The sequence below is a fragment of the Gadus morhua genome, chromosome 19 (assembly GCF_902167405.1).
Source record: "Gadus morhua chromosome 19, gadMor3.0, whole genome shotgun sequence".
In the NCBI taxonomy this organism is placed as follows: domain Eukaryota; kingdom Metazoa; phylum Chordata; class Actinopteri; order Gadiformes; family Gadidae; genus Gadus; species Gadus morhua.
Genome location: NC_044066.1, coordinates 18,625,454 through 18,642,953, shown reverse-complemented (window position 1 = coordinate 18,642,953; position 17,500 = coordinate 18,625,454). Strand labels below are relative to the sequence as shown.

The 17,500-nt window shown below is 46.3% G+C and overlaps 1 protein-coding gene across 1 annotated transcript in view; it reads right to left on the bottom strand.

Annotated features, from left to right (window-relative positions):
- cacna1c (calcium channel, voltage-dependent, L type, alpha 1C subunit) overlaps positions 1-17,500 on the bottom strand; it is a gene marked incomplete in the record, with an annotated part of 131,843 nt that overhangs the window by 11,403 nt on the left and 102,940 nt on the right. The window contains 11 exon segments of the mRNA XM_030342543.1: positions 510-637; positions 1,700-1,801; positions 2,099-2,201; positions 2,807-2,903; positions 3,487-3,614; positions 3,882-4,047; positions 4,518-4,609; positions 5,407-5,472; positions 7,121-7,258; positions 10,363-10,434; positions 16,228-16,311. Coding sequence (XP_030198403.1) covers positions 510-637; positions 1,700-1,801; positions 2,099-2,201; positions 2,807-2,903; positions 3,487-3,614; positions 3,882-4,047; positions 4,518-4,609; positions 5,407-5,472; positions 7,121-7,258; positions 10,363-10,434; positions 16,228-16,311 — 1,176 coding nt within the window.

Below are 17,500 nucleotides of genomic sequence, written 5' to 3'. Positions count from 1 at the left end.
ACACACACACACACGCACACGTACACACACACACACGCACACACACACACCCACACAGATACACAGACGCAGTTAGTTATTCATCCACAAGCAGATAAGACACACACTCCCACATTGATGCAATGGTGCAGACACACACACGCACGCACACACAGACATACACACACACAGTTGCACAATTAGTTATACACTCGCACACAGATGGACACGCACTCACACGTATGCATGCAAATAGACATGCATGAGGACGCACAAACACACACACACAAGGACACATGCCGTGTGCACACACACACAGTTTACACTTTACCCTGATCATCTCCTCTTACAACTACATTACGGATAAACACTTTTGTCCTTGCCCCCCCTCTCTCTCTCTCTCTCTCTCTCTCTCTCTCTCTCTCTCTCTCTCTCTCTCTCTCTCTCTCTCTCTCTCTCTCTCTCTCTCTCTCTCTCTCTCTCTCTCTCTCTCTCTCTCTCTCTCTCTCTCTCTCTCTCTCTGACCCCACCTGCAGAGAGAGGGCGGTCTTGGGGGGCACCTTCGCCACCAGTCCCTGCTCCTTCCTCTTCTTGAACTTGCGGAAATACTCCTGGATCAGGAAGGTGGCGTAAAACTTCCCAACCGTCACCTCATCGTCTGGACAAAGAGACAAGAAAACCACAAAGAGATATCATGAAACACATGACCCTTAGGCTTCAATTATACATCCTTCATGGCTGTTTGAATTGAAATGAAAACCGAGGCGGAATTGTCCGATAATAATAATCCCAAACTGGTTGGACAAGCTGGCTAGCAACACACACACGGCCGGGTAGTTAGAAGGAGTTGGCGGTCACACCTCAGGGGACACGGCAAGCATATACCCGCCTTTAGAAAAGTCATAACACAGCGTCACAACAGACTTCAACTCTCTCTTTAACACTTTGTTAAAGGGATACTTCCCCCATTTAGAACCGGCGTTCTATCATTATAAAATCGCTATGTAATATAAATAAATATATAAATAAATATCAGTCAGAGGGGGACGGGAGACCGACAGGTGGGCGGGGCAGCGAGCGCAATGCACTGTGGTAGTTGGAGGTTTTCTTACTTTGAGCCAGAGAGACCATGAAAACACTCTTTCTGCCTTTTTTCAGGCTAGGATGAACCGATTTCAATTTTTTTTTCACATTTATAATACATTGAATTATTTAATTCATAAAACCTTCATATTCCCACCGGTGAAGTATCTCTATAAACTCTTGTTTTTCAACAGCATCCGTCTCAACTCACCTTATTTACATGTGACCCAACTCTCCAGATTGGGAGGTTAATTACTGGTGGTGTCCCTAGAAACACTTGAGGAAGCCCCTATACCCGCTCCTTATTGACCTGTGTTTGTAGTCTTAAATATGACCTTAAAGGGGAACTGTCACTCTCGGCTAAGTACTGCTTCTTATGGGTGTGGAAAATCGATGTGTGCTACATCAACTCTTTTTTCGCTTTTCCAATGCAGAAGTCGGACCGTTTACCTCATCGGAACGATTTGGAGAAGGCAAATCCTGGACCAACGGTCTGGCTTTCCTGTGATTTTTATTCGCGGGAACTGCGTTGGTGTTATTTTGCATCAGAAATTAGTCAAGCTTAATGGGTATTTCCCTGGACTCACACAAGGCCAAACATTACTGTATAGTAGAGGACGTTGCAGTGACATCCTACCTCCAGCAGGAGGCACCACCTGGTCCAGAAGCTTCATACTTGTTCTCTTCCAGATCTTTTTCACAATCGCCCTCAGCTCCTCATTCGCCTGTTCCAGGTTACCTGCACACGCACACACACACACACACACACACACACACACACACACACACACACACACACACACACACACACGTATGCACAAAGACACAAACACACGTGCAAACACACACTCGCTCACACGCAAAATACAAAAAAAACATCAAATCAGAACGGCGTTTTATTTTGTGTCAAACAGATTGTGTTGGATGCGAATATCGTCACGTGACATTGTGTGTTTGTGTGTGTGTGTGTGTATGTGTGTGTTTGTTGTGTGTGTGTGTATAGGTGTGTTTGCGCGTGTGTTGGGTGTGTGTTTACCGTCAGTCTTGATCCTCAGGGCAGTCCTGACCAGGGCGAACAGCGTGGCGTTGAACATCACCGTGCCGTCGCTGTTCAGAGGCATGTTCATAGACACCAGGCGCTGCAGGAAACACACACACACACACACACACACACACACACACACACACACACACACACACACACACACACACACACACACACACACACACACACACAGGCACGCACACACACACAGACACACACACAGGCACAAACACACACACAGACACACACACAGGTACGCACACACACCACAAACACAGGCACTCACATACACACACGCACGCACGCACGCAAACACAGGCACACACACACACAGGCACGCACACACACACACTCACACAGATACACACACACAAACAGACACACACACGCGCACACGCACACAGGACAGAACAGGACAGGTGTCAATCCAAGTGTGACATCCTTCTACCCTGCCCTGTATTCAGGGTCCTGGTTGTCATAGTGACGAGGGATGTATAAAGGTAACGTGGAAGTATTGTTCCTTGTGATGGTCTGAACCTACTTGGAGCTGCTCATTGCTATGGAAGGTGTGTGTGTGTGTGTGTGTGTGTGTGTGTGTGTGTGTGTGTGTGTGTGTGTGTGTGTGTGTGTGTGTGAGTGTGTGTGTGTGTGTGTGTGTGTGTGTGTTTGTGTCTGTGTGTGTGTGTGTGTGTGTGTTACCTTGCAGGCCACCCTGTGAGGACAGAGCTTCCCGAAGCCCAGCGGCGGCTGGATTCTGCGGAGCAGCGTCACCACGTCCAGATGCTTGATCCGACCCCTGGTGGGATCACACACGACCAACGCTCACTGATCGACGCTCACTGATCGATGCTCACTGATCGACGCTCACTGATCGACAGTCTCTGATCGACGCTCACTGATCGACGCTCACAGATCGACGCTCACTGATCGACGCTCACAGATAGGTATCAGTGTGACCGACTAGACTGAAGTGGCACACCACATTTACAATCACATTTTGGGGATTTTGACGCCCTTATTCAAAGCGATTCAAGCACACATTCACACTCTGATTGCTATCAGTAATGCAAGGCGACAGCCAGCTCGTCAGGAGCAGTGAGGGCTAGGTGCCTTGCTCAGGGACACCTCGACACTCTAGCTAGGAGGATCCGGGGATCGAACAACCCGCTGTACCTCCTGAGCTACTGCTGACCGAAACACAGCCAACGGGAACAGATATTCTCACACAGCTCAGTAGTGGCTGATTCACGCGTATTTCTAACAGATTACACTCAAATTCTAGCTCTTCAATCTCACCTACAAAAACCTTTTACCCACAAAGCCTTGTATGAACTCCAATGTCATGGATATCGGGTACATTCAATATGAAGGGGATTTACTTTGCTTCCGGGTCGTACTCGGCCCATATCCTCTTGAACTCATCCAGGTGATGCGGGCCCAGAATCGACCAATCACGCGTCAGGTAATCAAAGTTGTCCATGATGACAGCGACAAACAGGTTGATGATCTGAGGAGGGTCAAAAACATCATGTTTATGTTTGTCTTTTCACTGTATCGTATGTTGTTGTTTTTTCCGTCTTTTACATTTTCTCTCTGTAATGCAACACTTTCAATCACAATGGCGTAAACAAAATTAGTGTATAAAATGCTTCATATTGTCAGATATGAAGCATCTTGCTCAGAGATCCAACCCACAGCCTTTTCACTGGAGTCAAAGGCGTGAGCCCCTAGCAACCATCTGTCCCCCCTAGCAACCATCTGTCCCTGCACTCACCAGAAAGGCACACAGCATGTAGAAGCTGACAAAGTAGAATATGGCGAAATGGCTGCCACAATCCTCCACAGTCAGGGAGCTGTTCCCATTGGTCGATCCCTTCTCACATGATTGCACGGGCTCGCAATCCAACATGATCTCCTGCCACGCCTCCCCGGTGGCACACCTGACGTACACACGCACACGCACACACACACACACACACACACACACACACACACACACATCCATACCATAGTGGCACATATACATGGAGACATGCACGGGAACATGTTCGACACAAGAAACACAAGCATTCAACAGCACAAGCCCACGTATGCATGTGCAGTACCACACACGCACTCAGGCACACGCACACACACACACACACACAAACACACACACACACAAAATTAGAGTTTACATTTTACATTGCATGAGAGAAAAATCTCGTCTCTGGTGACATTAAGTGGTTTTAATTATAACATGGATTTATATATTTTAACTTATAGACTATATTTATTTATTCATTAGTGATGTTTACAATGTTTACAATCTTTGCTTCCCAACTGTCATTTCCGAGCTGTATGAAATCCTTCCTCATGATTTGATGGTGATTGGTCGTTGGGCTTCCTGGCCACGTGATTGGCTCCTCACCTGAAGAGCAGCAGAACTGCCTGGGGGAAGGTCTGGAAGTTGTTGTTCCGGTTGATGTGCGATTCGTCCTTCAGAGCTATCTTACCAAACATCTGATGGGGGCGGGGTCAGAAAACACAGGTCAGGGGTCAGCAGTACCACAGGGAGGGGGGGGGGGGAGGGAGGGAGGAATGGCCTCTCCCTCCCTCTCTCTCTCTATCTCCTTCCTTCCCTTCCTCCGGGTAGGTCGAACAACGAGATGTACCCCAGAAACACTGGAGTCAAACAAGCGACACAACAAACACAGAGGAAGGAGGAAGAGTAAAGGGGAGAGATCTGGAGAGAGAGAGAGAGAGAGAGAGAGAGAGAGAGAGAGAGAGAGAGAGAGAGAGAGAGAGAGAGAGAGAGAGAGAGAGAGAGAGAGAGAGAGAGAGAGAGATTGAATGTAGAGAATAAATAGAGAGAGACAGACAGAGGGAGAGAGAGAGAGAGAGAGAGAGAGAGAGAGAGAGAGAGAGAGAAAGAGAGAAAGAGAGAAAGAGAATGCATGCAGAGAGAATAGAGAGAGAGAGAGAGAGAGAGAGAGAGAGAGAGAGAGAGAGAGAGAGAGAGAGAGAGAGAGAGAGAGAGAGGAGAGAGAGAGAGAGAGAGAGAGAGAGAGAGAGAGAGAGAGAGAGAGAGAGAGAGAGAGAGAGAGAGAGATAGGAGGTTTGGAAAAGAGGAGACGACATTTACAGATAAGGACTCCTGATGAAAAGACTCCAGGAGGACAAAACACACCACAGACACACTCACACAAACACACACGCACGAACAAAGGGATGAAGACCGTCTGGACACGAGGAAGAGGAAGAGGAGGAGCACGGAGAGGAGATAAGGAAAGGAGACGGCCGACCGGACAGAGTCTTACCTGCATCCCGATGACGGCGTATATGAAGAATAGCATCACTATAAGCAGCGCTACGTAGGGCAGGGCCTGGGGGGAGACACACGCGTCAGTACGGGCATGGAACCAGCAACCGCCTTGCTGCCATGGCCCACGCGCTCACACGCACTCACACAGCGTTCCTCTATGAACCATGGAGCTGGATTACTGCTTACCCGCTACAAATACATGGAAACGCCTGGCGCGTTTTCAGCACTGAATAACAAGCGACGTACCATACCAGCCGTGCTCTGAATGGGATTCGACCCTGTGACGGCGTGTCATCAGCTCATTACGAATTATCATTATCCACTTGCTCCCCATTGGCCTTATTTGCCTAGCGGCCATCTTTGCCTCCATCATGGTCCATCTTGGCTCCAGCGAGTGCTTGGAGCCAAGATGGCTGCCAGATGAATACGGCCCGTTGTCTATGGTTTATGTTACATTTTGTATTAGTCTAAAATTCTCAGGCAACCCCTCTGTCAACAAAGTTGACAGATTTCCGTGTGCATGCCGCAATATGACACTAATAACACTTTTGTGGGGCAGACGTGCCAACAAGGCTTGTGGCAACAATGACTGCTTGACAAACAGTTTCTCCAGGGTTTGGCAGGTCCACCTCTGGCCTTATCTAAAGCTTAACCCAACTACATGAATGGAGGGCTCTTTGCATGGTGCTAATGAGGGGGGGGGGGGGGGTGGTCAGAGAGAAGAAACATGTCAAAAAGGAGAGATGATGGTAAAAAATTAAAGAGTCCCTTCCTATGTTCCGACATCACTCTCACAATCGATGTCGCTATGGAAGCCTCTAGAACCACCCGCCCCGCAAACCCTGCATCGTTTTAATTGGACAACACAGCTGTCCATCCTAGCTGCCTCTGATTGGCTAAAAGAAGGAGGGGTTATAAAGGGGGGGGGGGGGGGGGGGGGGGCTTTGAAGACCGTACCCAGGCTGGATTTACACAAATAAACTGTGTTAGAATATTAAGCATTTATCAAGTATATTACAAATCGATACGCCACATAAACACATGTGCTTGTCTTTTACTTGAATCTTGAGGTTAAATATTGTTTTGTGCAAAATCTTAAAAAAGATTTTTCCTTCAATGACCTGTGAAACGTATTATAATGATACTTTTTAATAATATGCAATATAAATAAAAATAATATGGTTTAATAAATGCAATAAAATATATAATTAGATAGTGTGTAATAAAATATAAGACATAAGTATACTAATAATAATATTTCATATAATACAATGCGATATGTGTAATGTCATATTACATATATTAAGGACTATTTGAGTACTAAATGCACAGAACGTTGAGGGTGATCATGTTGAGATGATGTTAAATTGCCAATTGTCTTTTTCTGTTTTATGTTGTCTATTTATGTATATTTTATGTGGAACTACATGCGGTTGTCTTGGCCAGGAGTCCCTTGTAAAAGAGATACTGAATCTCAACGGGATTCTTCCTGGTAAAATAAAGATAAAATCAAATTAATAATAATAAAAATGTACAATCCATTGTGTCTGATTAAACTCCCTAATAAACTGCTAATTCACGAGCTAACACGACGACAGCTAGTGGCTACTAATCTAACAACAGCCAGCCCTCTGGGTGGGTGTCGCGCTAGCGGTGTGAATCCAGCCCTCCAGCCCGACTACAGCGTGTTGCGTCCGGTTCTCCCTCACTTGAAACGATTTGATGAAGGTCCACAGCAGGGTCCGAATCCCCTCCCCGCGAGACAACAGCTTCACCAGCCTCATCACGCGGAACAGCCGGAAGAAGGTGATGGAGATCCTGGCGTTCTCTTCTGAGTTCTGCAGTCCCTTTTGTTGGGGGGTTTAGGACGCATGGGCAAGCACATACACGCGCACACACACACACACACACACACACACACACAGGCGCGTACACAAGCACACACAGGCACGCAAAGGTGCACACACGCGCAGGAATACAGGAACGCAGTCACACACACACACACACACAGACACACACAGGTGCACAAGTGCATGCATCAACACACACACATACACCAGTGTAGGGTGTGTGTAGGGAAATATACACGCACATGAAATAGCAGGCAGAAATAAGGCATAGTAAAAATGAACACACACACGCACACACACACACACACATGCACAAAAAAAAATGAAGAAAATACAGATACAAACAGAAAGTAGAAGTTGCGATATATAAAATATATCCAACCGATACCGGTCACATAAACAGAAGGAACAACATAGACATGCATAATAGAAATACATACATAACCCATCCATCCATTCAAAAGACACAAAATATAGAAAGTGAAGAAAACATGCACTCACATGCACACAAGCACGCGCACACACATGCACACACCAACACACACACACAAACACACACACACGCATACAGTTATTAAAAGGGAAAATGCGTCCTAAAATGTCCCATCAAAACCAACTGACAAGAGAGATTTGGGAGAGAATCGGGCAAACACGCTTGTTGAATAAAATGATCTCATTGAAGTTCACCTGGCAACAAACAGATTCAATAGATTAACTTCCTGTTTCGATAAATCGATTTATGGTATGTTGCATTAAAATGTTTAATCATTATAGTTTAACACTTAATACACCCACTTTAAGCCTGTTACTAAATACGTTTGTTTTTCTATGAAAAAACATTTTGTTGGTTGATTACTTATATGTAATACAAAAAAAAAAATTAACTTATTAGTAATTTGTCTCTTGGATATTTTGTTAATGGAAATACTTTTAAACATTACCTCAAATAACATCCTTTGAACTACGCTTTAATTTGATATTCTCTTTAATGCCTACTGTTTTTAAAAGAATATCCATTCATTTTAGTATTTTAATGTTTTTATCTTCTATCTCAACCCCGGAGTGCCCTAGGAAATTGCAGTGACTAAACTAATTGTACTTTATTAATCCCAAAAGGGATAGTTGGAGTTACTGTTTCAACCTCCGCATCCATTTATAAAACACCAGAGAATAGTAACCAACGATTCAACATTGAACCTTCTAACAGAAAGCAGCTCCAACACCACTTAATTATTAAATACTTCTGGCTCCTCCAAATCCACATGCCAAAAATGTCAATGAAACATTGACTCATTTATTTCCCGAAAGTGCTAACGTTTTACATTCAAGCAATAGGCTGTTACTATCACAGATGAAGCATTAGCCTGCATTACTGCTACTCGTATTATTTAATATGCTGCATTAGGCTAGACCTACTGAGCTAAACTGTTTTGAATCTGTTTGTTGCCCTTAGTGTGTATAGTGCTTCATAATGTATTCCTGGTGGTTCAACAACAGAGAGGGATCATAACATGACGTCACTGTTCACACGTCTGCAGGCATAGCCAAAGGCAACTCATGTGATGTGTTCTTTTTATTCACAAAATACTCAACTTGTTGAATATTTTTGCATCCAAAATACGGCCCTTTGAAGCTGTTTCTATTTAGTGCACCCATTCAAAGAAAAACGGGTCACAATCTTTTCATTAAAATGTTTCCTAATAAACTGTAATTTCTACTTTTCTTTTTTCATCTCGGACAGGTTGTGCTAAAAAGCAACGCACCAAGCGAGTTGTTCTTGACTGCTCTGCCAGGTAATTAGGAAATGACACAACACTGCTCAACACGTCTGCATCTCCGTGTAATACCAACAGTGGAGCCCAGGGGGAGACAGTGCCACACAGAGAAGAGATGGACAATAGGAAAGCTGAACAGCAAGAGACACAGCGGGAGACAGGAGAAAATATCCAAGGGACGTCTGAATTACTCAGACACAAAGCGAACAGACGGACACATAGATAAATATATAGGTAAATAGAAGTTAGGTAGATAAATAGATAGATAGATAGATAGATAGATAGATAGATAGATAGATAGATAGATAGAGAGATAGAGAGATAGAGAGATAGATAGAGAAATATAGAGATAGATAGATATAGAGATAGAGAGATAGGATTAAGGTATATATATATATATATAGATAGATAGATAGAAAGATAGACCACTTGGAGGACCACACCCAGACTAAAAAAAAGTGGTGGTGGTGGTAGGAGGAAGGGGGGGTGGGGGAACGACTATGATGTGCTGGGTGGGGGGGGTGGGGGGGTTGGTGATTGCCGTGTGCACACTGTCAACAACAATAGAGACTCACTTTTACAGATATACCTGCAGACACACAGACGCGCACGCACACACACGCTCACACTCGCTCACCCACACACACACACACGGACACACACACACACACACACACACACACAAACACAAGCGCACAAACGCACAGACTGAACTACGCCTGACAACTTTAAGCATGCTGCTGCAGAACCGCAGAGAGCAGAAAGACAGGAGGACAGAAGAGGAGAGCAGAGAGACAGGAGGAGAGAGGAGAGCATAGAGACACCAGAGGGAATGAGAGAGACAGCAGGAGAGGAGGAGAGGAGCAGAGACAGGAGAACACCAAAGGAGAGCCGAGACGACAGGAGGAGAGAGGAGAGGAGAGAGGAGAGACAGAACACCAGAGGAGAGTAGAGCGACAGGAGGAGAGAGGAGAGGAGAGAGGAGAGACAGAACACCAGAGGAGAGGAGAGCGACAAGAGGAGAGAGGAGAGTAGAGGAGAGAGGAGAGGAGAGGAGACAGGAGGAGAAAGGGGAGGAGAGAGGAGAGACAGAACACCAGAGGAGAGGAGAGCGACAGGAGGAGAGAGGAGAGGCTTTAGCGCGACGGCAAAGCTGCAGAGATGAAGGCAGCGCTGAGAGGTTTGATCACCGTATACAACTGCTCTGGTAGCAGAGCGAAGAGGAGATGCAGGGAGGGGGGGGAGGAGGATGAGGAGGGGGGGGGGCTTGGGGGTGGAGGTGGAGGTGGAGGAAGGGAGGCGGACAGGGTTACCGTTGGAGCGTACCATTGGCCTTACCACGGGGGGATGAGAGGAGGAAGAGGAGGACGAGGAGGAGGACGAGGAGGAGTCAGCTGGCTTTAAGGAAAGGCAACAAAGATCAGCACTAGAGCAGCGCCTTCGCCCGCGTGTGTGTGTGTGTGTGTGTGTGTGTGTGTGTGTGTGTGTGTGTGTGTGTGTGTGTGTGTGTGTGTGTGTGTGTGTGTGTGTGTGTGTGTGTGTGTGTGTGTGTGTGTGTGTGTATGCGTTTGCTTGAGGAATGACATCATAGCGAGAGGGGGGACATTGCATTTCTACATGCGTGCATGTCTAGTGACAAACGGATGTGTTTGTGTTTGTGTGTGCGTGTGTGTGCGTTTGTGGAGCCTGTGAAGCTAGTCGTGTCCGTGAAGTGGTGGGCTGGCTGCATCGCAGTGTGGCTGTGCAGCACTGGCGCGTGGGAGATGTGGGTGCACGTGATAACGTAGTATTCCTGCATGGATGCTGCAGTGTGCCGGGGGTGAGAGGGTTCTGGGTCACCGCGACCCCACTCGAGTTAATAACATGGAATCATCAGGAAATGTGTTTCTGTGCGCGCGCGCGCGTGCGTGTGTGTGTCTGTGTGCTTAAGCAATGCGTTTACATCATTCATTTCAGACTTTTTACGTTTAATGTATGATATAGGAGTATGTATTCAAGACTTGGGTCTTTATGTGTGAGAGAGAGAGAAAGAGAGAGAGAGAGAGAGAGAGAGAGAGAGAGAGAGAGAGAGAGAGAGAGAGAGAGAGAGAGAGAGAGAGAGAGAGAGAGAGAGAGAGAGAGGGAGAATGAGAGAGATAGAGATATATAGGGAGAGGGAGAGAGAAATATAGGTAGAGAGAGAGGGTGAGAGAGTGAGAGAGTGAGAGAGAGAGTGAGTGAGAGAGAGAGAGAGAGAGAGAGAGAGAGAGAGAGAGAGAGAGAGAGAGAGAGAGAGAGAGAGAGAGAGAGAGAGAGAGACAGAGACAGAGAGAGAGGGTGAGAGTGAGAGTGAGTGAGGGTGAGGGTGAGAGTGAGAGTGAGAGAGAGTGCGTGGTGCATGTGGTAGGGGGGGTAAAGTGCGTTACTGTGGCTGTCTCTGTCTTCCTGCCAGATGAAGGACAGAAGTGCACCAGAGGGTTTGGCCACTCTGGACCCTAAGAGCTCAGAGCGACTGAGGGTTTATCCTCAAAGGCATCCGGGTGGCAGAGGACAATGGCTGCCGTCTCTGCGATGGGCAATTCCACCACGCTTTGACCTAACCGTACGCCGCGAGAGCCCGCGCCGCTAAGTAGCTCTCCCGGGATCACAACATTACGTTACGTCGTCACCGTGCGCTGATCTCGCTGACGGAGGTTAACCGGTCGACGCGGGGCACGGCGTTTGGGATACCAAGTGGTACTTTTCAGGGTAGAAGTGAATTCCACATTCCGACAGAGACAGATTATCCGCTGAGATCCTCTTAGCGGCAGCATCAGCGTCAGAGCGGATGGCCGAAGATTCGGATCTGGGATGCGTTTGGCCACTCGAAGCCCCCCTGACCATCGTGATAAACAGGATGAAAAACAACAAAGACAATATGCAAATACTGCTAGAGGGGAGGGGGGGGGGGGGGGGGGGGGGAGGGCGCTCCCAGAGCGAACAAACTAATACTCGTATTCATATTCAGTTTGGGGGAATAGTCTGCGTTTGAGCTCGGGATTTTGAAAATGTCAAAGTTATTTTTGCGTCCACACAAAAGGTGGAGCTCGACACCGAGGGCGAAGAGAGTGGATTAAGGGGCGCGACACGGGCATTACAGTGTGGAGGAATAGCAATCGGAGGGCGTTGTAATGCTGACTGGAGGATCCACCATGTGGGGAGATGCCTGAAGGCAAGAGGTGCGTGGGGTTAAGAGACGTTGAGAAGGAGAGAGAGAGAGAGAGAGAGTGAGAGCGAGAGCGAGGGCAAGGGGAGTCAGGTTGAGAAGGAAAGAAGGAAAGAAGATAGTTCTTCACAATATTGATGTTCTGCAATACTTTGAATAAGTTGTGTGTGAATGAAGCCATCATGAATTTCAATCGGAAAAAAACTTTAAACAGTAGTTCAAATAAATTAATATAAATCACTTAATGGCTCCGTGACGAACAATAAACACAGTGAAGTGAGATGAACTGAAGCTGTTGACGCCACCAGTATTGGAGCGGCGGCCAACAGTGAATTCAGACAAGTACTTCACGTTGCAAATGCGTCATAAACGCATATCCATATTTTGTGTCAAGCAACACCTGTGTGTTCAGTAGGCAACATAGGTCTCTTGAAGAACCGTGTGTGTTTATACTACGAGAGGCTGTTTAATTGATCTGTTAAATCGATTCAATAACCAATCGGTTTGAGAGGAAGGGACCATGTGACGCAAGAGACTCATGTTGCCCAGCTCGCATTTCAGGTGAGAGAGGGGGGGGGGGAGGGAGGGAGAGAATAGCGGGGGAGGGAAAGAGAGCGAGAGAGGGTGATAGAGAGAGATAGAGAGAGAGAGGGGGCAAGAGTGATGCAGTCAAGACACAGATCAGTGCAAAACACTAACAAATCTGCTATAACCAGTTCTTCTTAAACCAAATCCAAAGAAGATAAGAAATGCAAAAATAACAGATCAGGAGATTTAAGAAGCACCCGCAGGTTTTAGGGGAAAAAATGCAAAAGCAGTGATATCATCTAAATCGATAACTAGGGAGGGAATCTGGGTGGTCGACTGGGATAGAGATCATCCAATTCCATCCAATGAGCACCCTGTATCGAGGAGCAAGGTGGGTGTGATCAAGTTTCGATGATCAATTTGGACTGTTCAATTTGAGCAAAGAATAGCTCAGGACTGGTGCTATTTTAATTATCGTTACATTTTTGCTTGAAAAACGTTTGGCAGAAGTTGTGCGTCATAAAGTGCAAGAGGGTTTCTTATAAGGTGAAGAAGAAGAAAAAAAGGAGAAGAAAAAACATCCGTTCAAAAACATTGCAACATTAACTCTAGCTCAGGCTTCTCTCAAACCCAAATAATAATAAATACAATTCAAAAGGCCGGAGAGAGTGAAACGGAAAGACTGAGTGCATGCCTTTCGGTTAGAAGTTAGAAGTGAAAATAATTGGTTAAAAACCGCAAACCAACCAACCAAACCAATCAAACCAAAACCATAATCCAAACCGACAAACAGGGTGCTGAATTGGTGAACTGAACAAATGACTAAAGGTGTGTGTATTCGCTGGCCAACGACCTCATTCAAGACCCACACATTCACAGTGAGTCTTGAGTATCAGTCATTTATATCCAAATAGTCTTTATACATTTCTATAGAAACGCAGATGACGGAGGCTTTATTAAACATTGTCAAAACATTGAAAATGTCCTACCACACTAAAGAGCGGAGATCTGGCGCAATGTAAATGTCATTTGAGGTAACTCTCGACATTAGCAGAACACAGAACGGGGAGAGCTGGGGTCTTTCTTTACTTTGGTACACTAGAGTGGGATGTCATCTTGTCAGTAGGCCTGAGAGCACTGAAAGTCTAATGGAGGATGGAATAACAGTGTTCAGAGCGTTCTACCCGCGACGGGAAGCTTCTCTGTTCCATCTCCTTGAATTCCTTGAAGAATACTCCTAAGACCTGCCTGTTCGCTAGTTCTCACAAGGTAACAAGCGTGGCTTTAACAGTGAACTTTGCCCACTTTTGAAACCACCTGTTACCAAGAGAAGGCCAAACTTGATGCTAATAACCTAAACCTAAATAGCTGAATGTGGTCCTCTCTGTCTTTGACGCCACTTGTGAATCTGGAACTGTTTAAACTAAGTTATCTTATTTTTTAATTCTAAATGTAGTGACATAAATGTATTTTGTAATACAAAACTTAAAACTTTATATCTTTCTAATTATATTCAATTTCTTGATGATGATCACAGGCCGATGTTTAATAAAACACCAACATCAAGGCAGGACGTTGGTTTACCAATCGGTCTCAGCCTCCATTGCAGTATGCAGTGTATTTGGTATAAACTCTGTGATTCTATCGTTGGCCCTGGATACACCACCTTTCCAGAAGTCATTTAATGCAGCGTCAATCATGCCAGGGGAATGGACAACATCCCCGGTCGCAATGATTAAGAGGGTTAAGAAAACATAACACCACATCAAAACAACCACCACACATGTGTTGAGGAAAATGCGATAGTTTGAGGGGCTGTATTGATGCTCGAGCAAACAGAAGCCGCAATACCCGTCTCGAAGGGCAGGATTTAAGGGAATTGCAAGTTGTATTTATCGACTATAGGATTTTCACTGTCTGTATAATGTTTTGTGTTCCTTATTCCTTATTCATTTTTTTTACGAAGAAAGATGTCTAAAAACAGAAAAGGACTGATGGAGGGAAACAAATCCATAACAACTTGTTTATCAACTTGGATATTATTCTCCAATTTATGAATTATGTGCTGCATATTTTTTTCAAAACAGCAAGGGACAGCTGGGGAGAGAGACTCAATAAATCTGTGAGGGGGTCCACAGTTACGCCCTGAGACGTGAACAGCAGTTCTGTTTGCGCTGCGCTCTTGTGGTCAGGAGGGATGCAGGCAGGCAGGTAGGGCGGGAGAGAGTGTGGCACTACTTACGTTCACCTCTGTGATGGCTATGTCTACAATGCTACCCACAACTATCAATGCATCGAATGTGTTCCATGCGTCAACAAAATAATGCTGCAGTTGGGAGTTGACAGGACAGCACAGAGACACGGAGACAGAAAAAACAGGACCAGAAAAAGAAGAAGAAGAGGAAACACAAGACAAGAAAAAAGGACAAAACAAAAGAACATTTAAAAGAAGAAATTAAAAACGCAACACGTAAAAGGAAATCAAAGGAGAGAGGAGGAAGAAAATAAGATAAAACAGTTATAAATATATATATGAGCGCTTTTTTTTTTTTTTTTTGGTTTGGAGCAGCGAGGGGAGGAAGAATCGATAAAGAAACCAACGGAACAAAAAGAGAACGAAAAGAGGAAGAGGAGGAGGAGGAGTCTGGAAGAGATGTGCAGCAGGAGGAGGAGGAGCTGAGGCGACTGGTCATGCTTGTCCATGAGAGGAGAATATCAACAACAACTAGAACAACAACAACAATGAAAACAACAACAGTAAACAACAGATTTTTTTGCAAATCAAACGTCAACGGAAAAAAAACCCCCACTGTTGCTGAAGTTAGAAATGAAAAAAAAAGGATTTCGAAAAAAAGTGGGCTGTGGCGATTGGTTAGTGTGTTAGATTTGTTAGTTAGGGAACCCAAACCCGGGGACGTGTCACGGTCCGGCTCTCAAACTGAAAAACAAAAAATGGTTCCCAGGAAAAGCGCAATTCTCTCCGGGCAGCAAAAACAAAGGGAGAGCGGTCGACTCAGGGAGGACCAATGGGAGGACGGACCTTGGCCTCGGGGCATAACCCTTTGTCCTGCGTGGCTGCCTCTGCCTGAACGCCACCGCTCAGCGAGAAGCCTGCTGATCTGTGCGGTGGCCCTCGTGGATTTGGGAATGGGCAGAGAGGAGGAGAGGGAGGAGAGGAAGAGGAAGGACTGAGTCGAGGAAGAGGAAGGACTGAGTCGAGGGAAAGAGAGGTGGAAAGGGAGGAGGGGAAAAGCCCAGATTGCGCAGTGTCTCAGCTGAAGTGCTGACTTCAGAAGAGAGAGAGAGAGAGAGAGGGGGAGGGAGAGGGAGAGAGAGAGAGAGAGAGAGAGAGAGAGAGAGAGAGAGAGAGAGAGAGAGAGAGAGAGAGAGAGAGAGAGAGTGGAGAGGACAAAGAGAGAGGGAGAGGACAAGAGGCCAGCAGCAGGTTGAGAGTGAGGGCGGGGGGTCGTCTTACTTACGTTGATCTCACTGAGAATGACGTCTATTATGCTGCCAATTACGATGAGGAAATCAAACACATTCCAGGGGTCACTAAAGTAACCCTAGACAGGATAAGGTGAGTGGGGGAGGAGGAGGAGGAGGAGGAGGAGGAGGAGGAGGAAGAGGAGGAGGGGTACAAAAGGAATGTTAGAAGGAGCACAGCAGCAGTCGCCACCTCACAGCCTCGTATCAGGGCGCCGGCGTTGAACTGTGGAGGAAACAAGCGGCCACGTGGACATGTTTACACGCTGTCTTTCAATAACGCAGGTTCCCTCGGAAGAGACCCATTCACAACGCGAGGCGGACTTTGTAGAGTAAGGGTTGAGGCGTAGCTGTGTGATACGGCCACTGGGGTACACCAGAGGGGAGGGATACCGGACTGACTGAGCCGGATCTACTTTGATATTCAAGGCGAGCTGGTTGCACAGCGTGGGATGTGTACGACCTGTCTGCTCAGATCCCTGGCATATCCTTTAATACGATACTCATAAGGCAAAGATTAAGTTTTAGATGAATTAAAATCACACCCAAAATGAATATGATGATATCAACAGGGGGGGATCTGTGTTTAAACTAACCTGAGGGGAAGTTCAATTAGTACATGAATGTAATTAACGCAATCATTTAACACAATAATCAATCGTCAATAGGACCAGCAATTCTATCGCCACAACGTATATTTCACGGCCACCTTAAAAGACTAAAACGGGACAGAACGATAGCCAATGGCTAACAACACTGTCACGTAGTGAGGCTGGCTCAGACCAAAGAGACGAGCCAATGTCAAGTCTGTGCATACAACTGATCTCACCAGCGTCCGGTTCTGATTGACAGCTGTCAAATTAGGCGAATGTGAGTACTACGGAATACCAGAATTACCTTAATGTGATCCCAACAGGTTACTATAGAAACGGTTTTGGTACTCTTTTAGTCATCCGTGTGATCAGTCCAGTTCTAACCGGATCATCGTACATCGTACCGTCTTGCCTCGTGCGTCTGGTCTGAGCGAGCCTCTACACACATCGCCACACGGCTCGACCCGACCTGCCGAGGGAAGCGTTAGCACCACCCCGTCCTCGTCCACCGTGACAGGACGTGCACAGGTGTGTGAGCCGGCTGCTGCCTCCCGGCCTGCCTCGGCCCGACGGGGGCCAGCTGTTGTGAGGGCGAGGGTTTAATGACACCTCATCCATCACCCGGTAAATAAATTAATAAACGCGCGCGTGTGGCGCCGGATCCCCCACGCCGCAG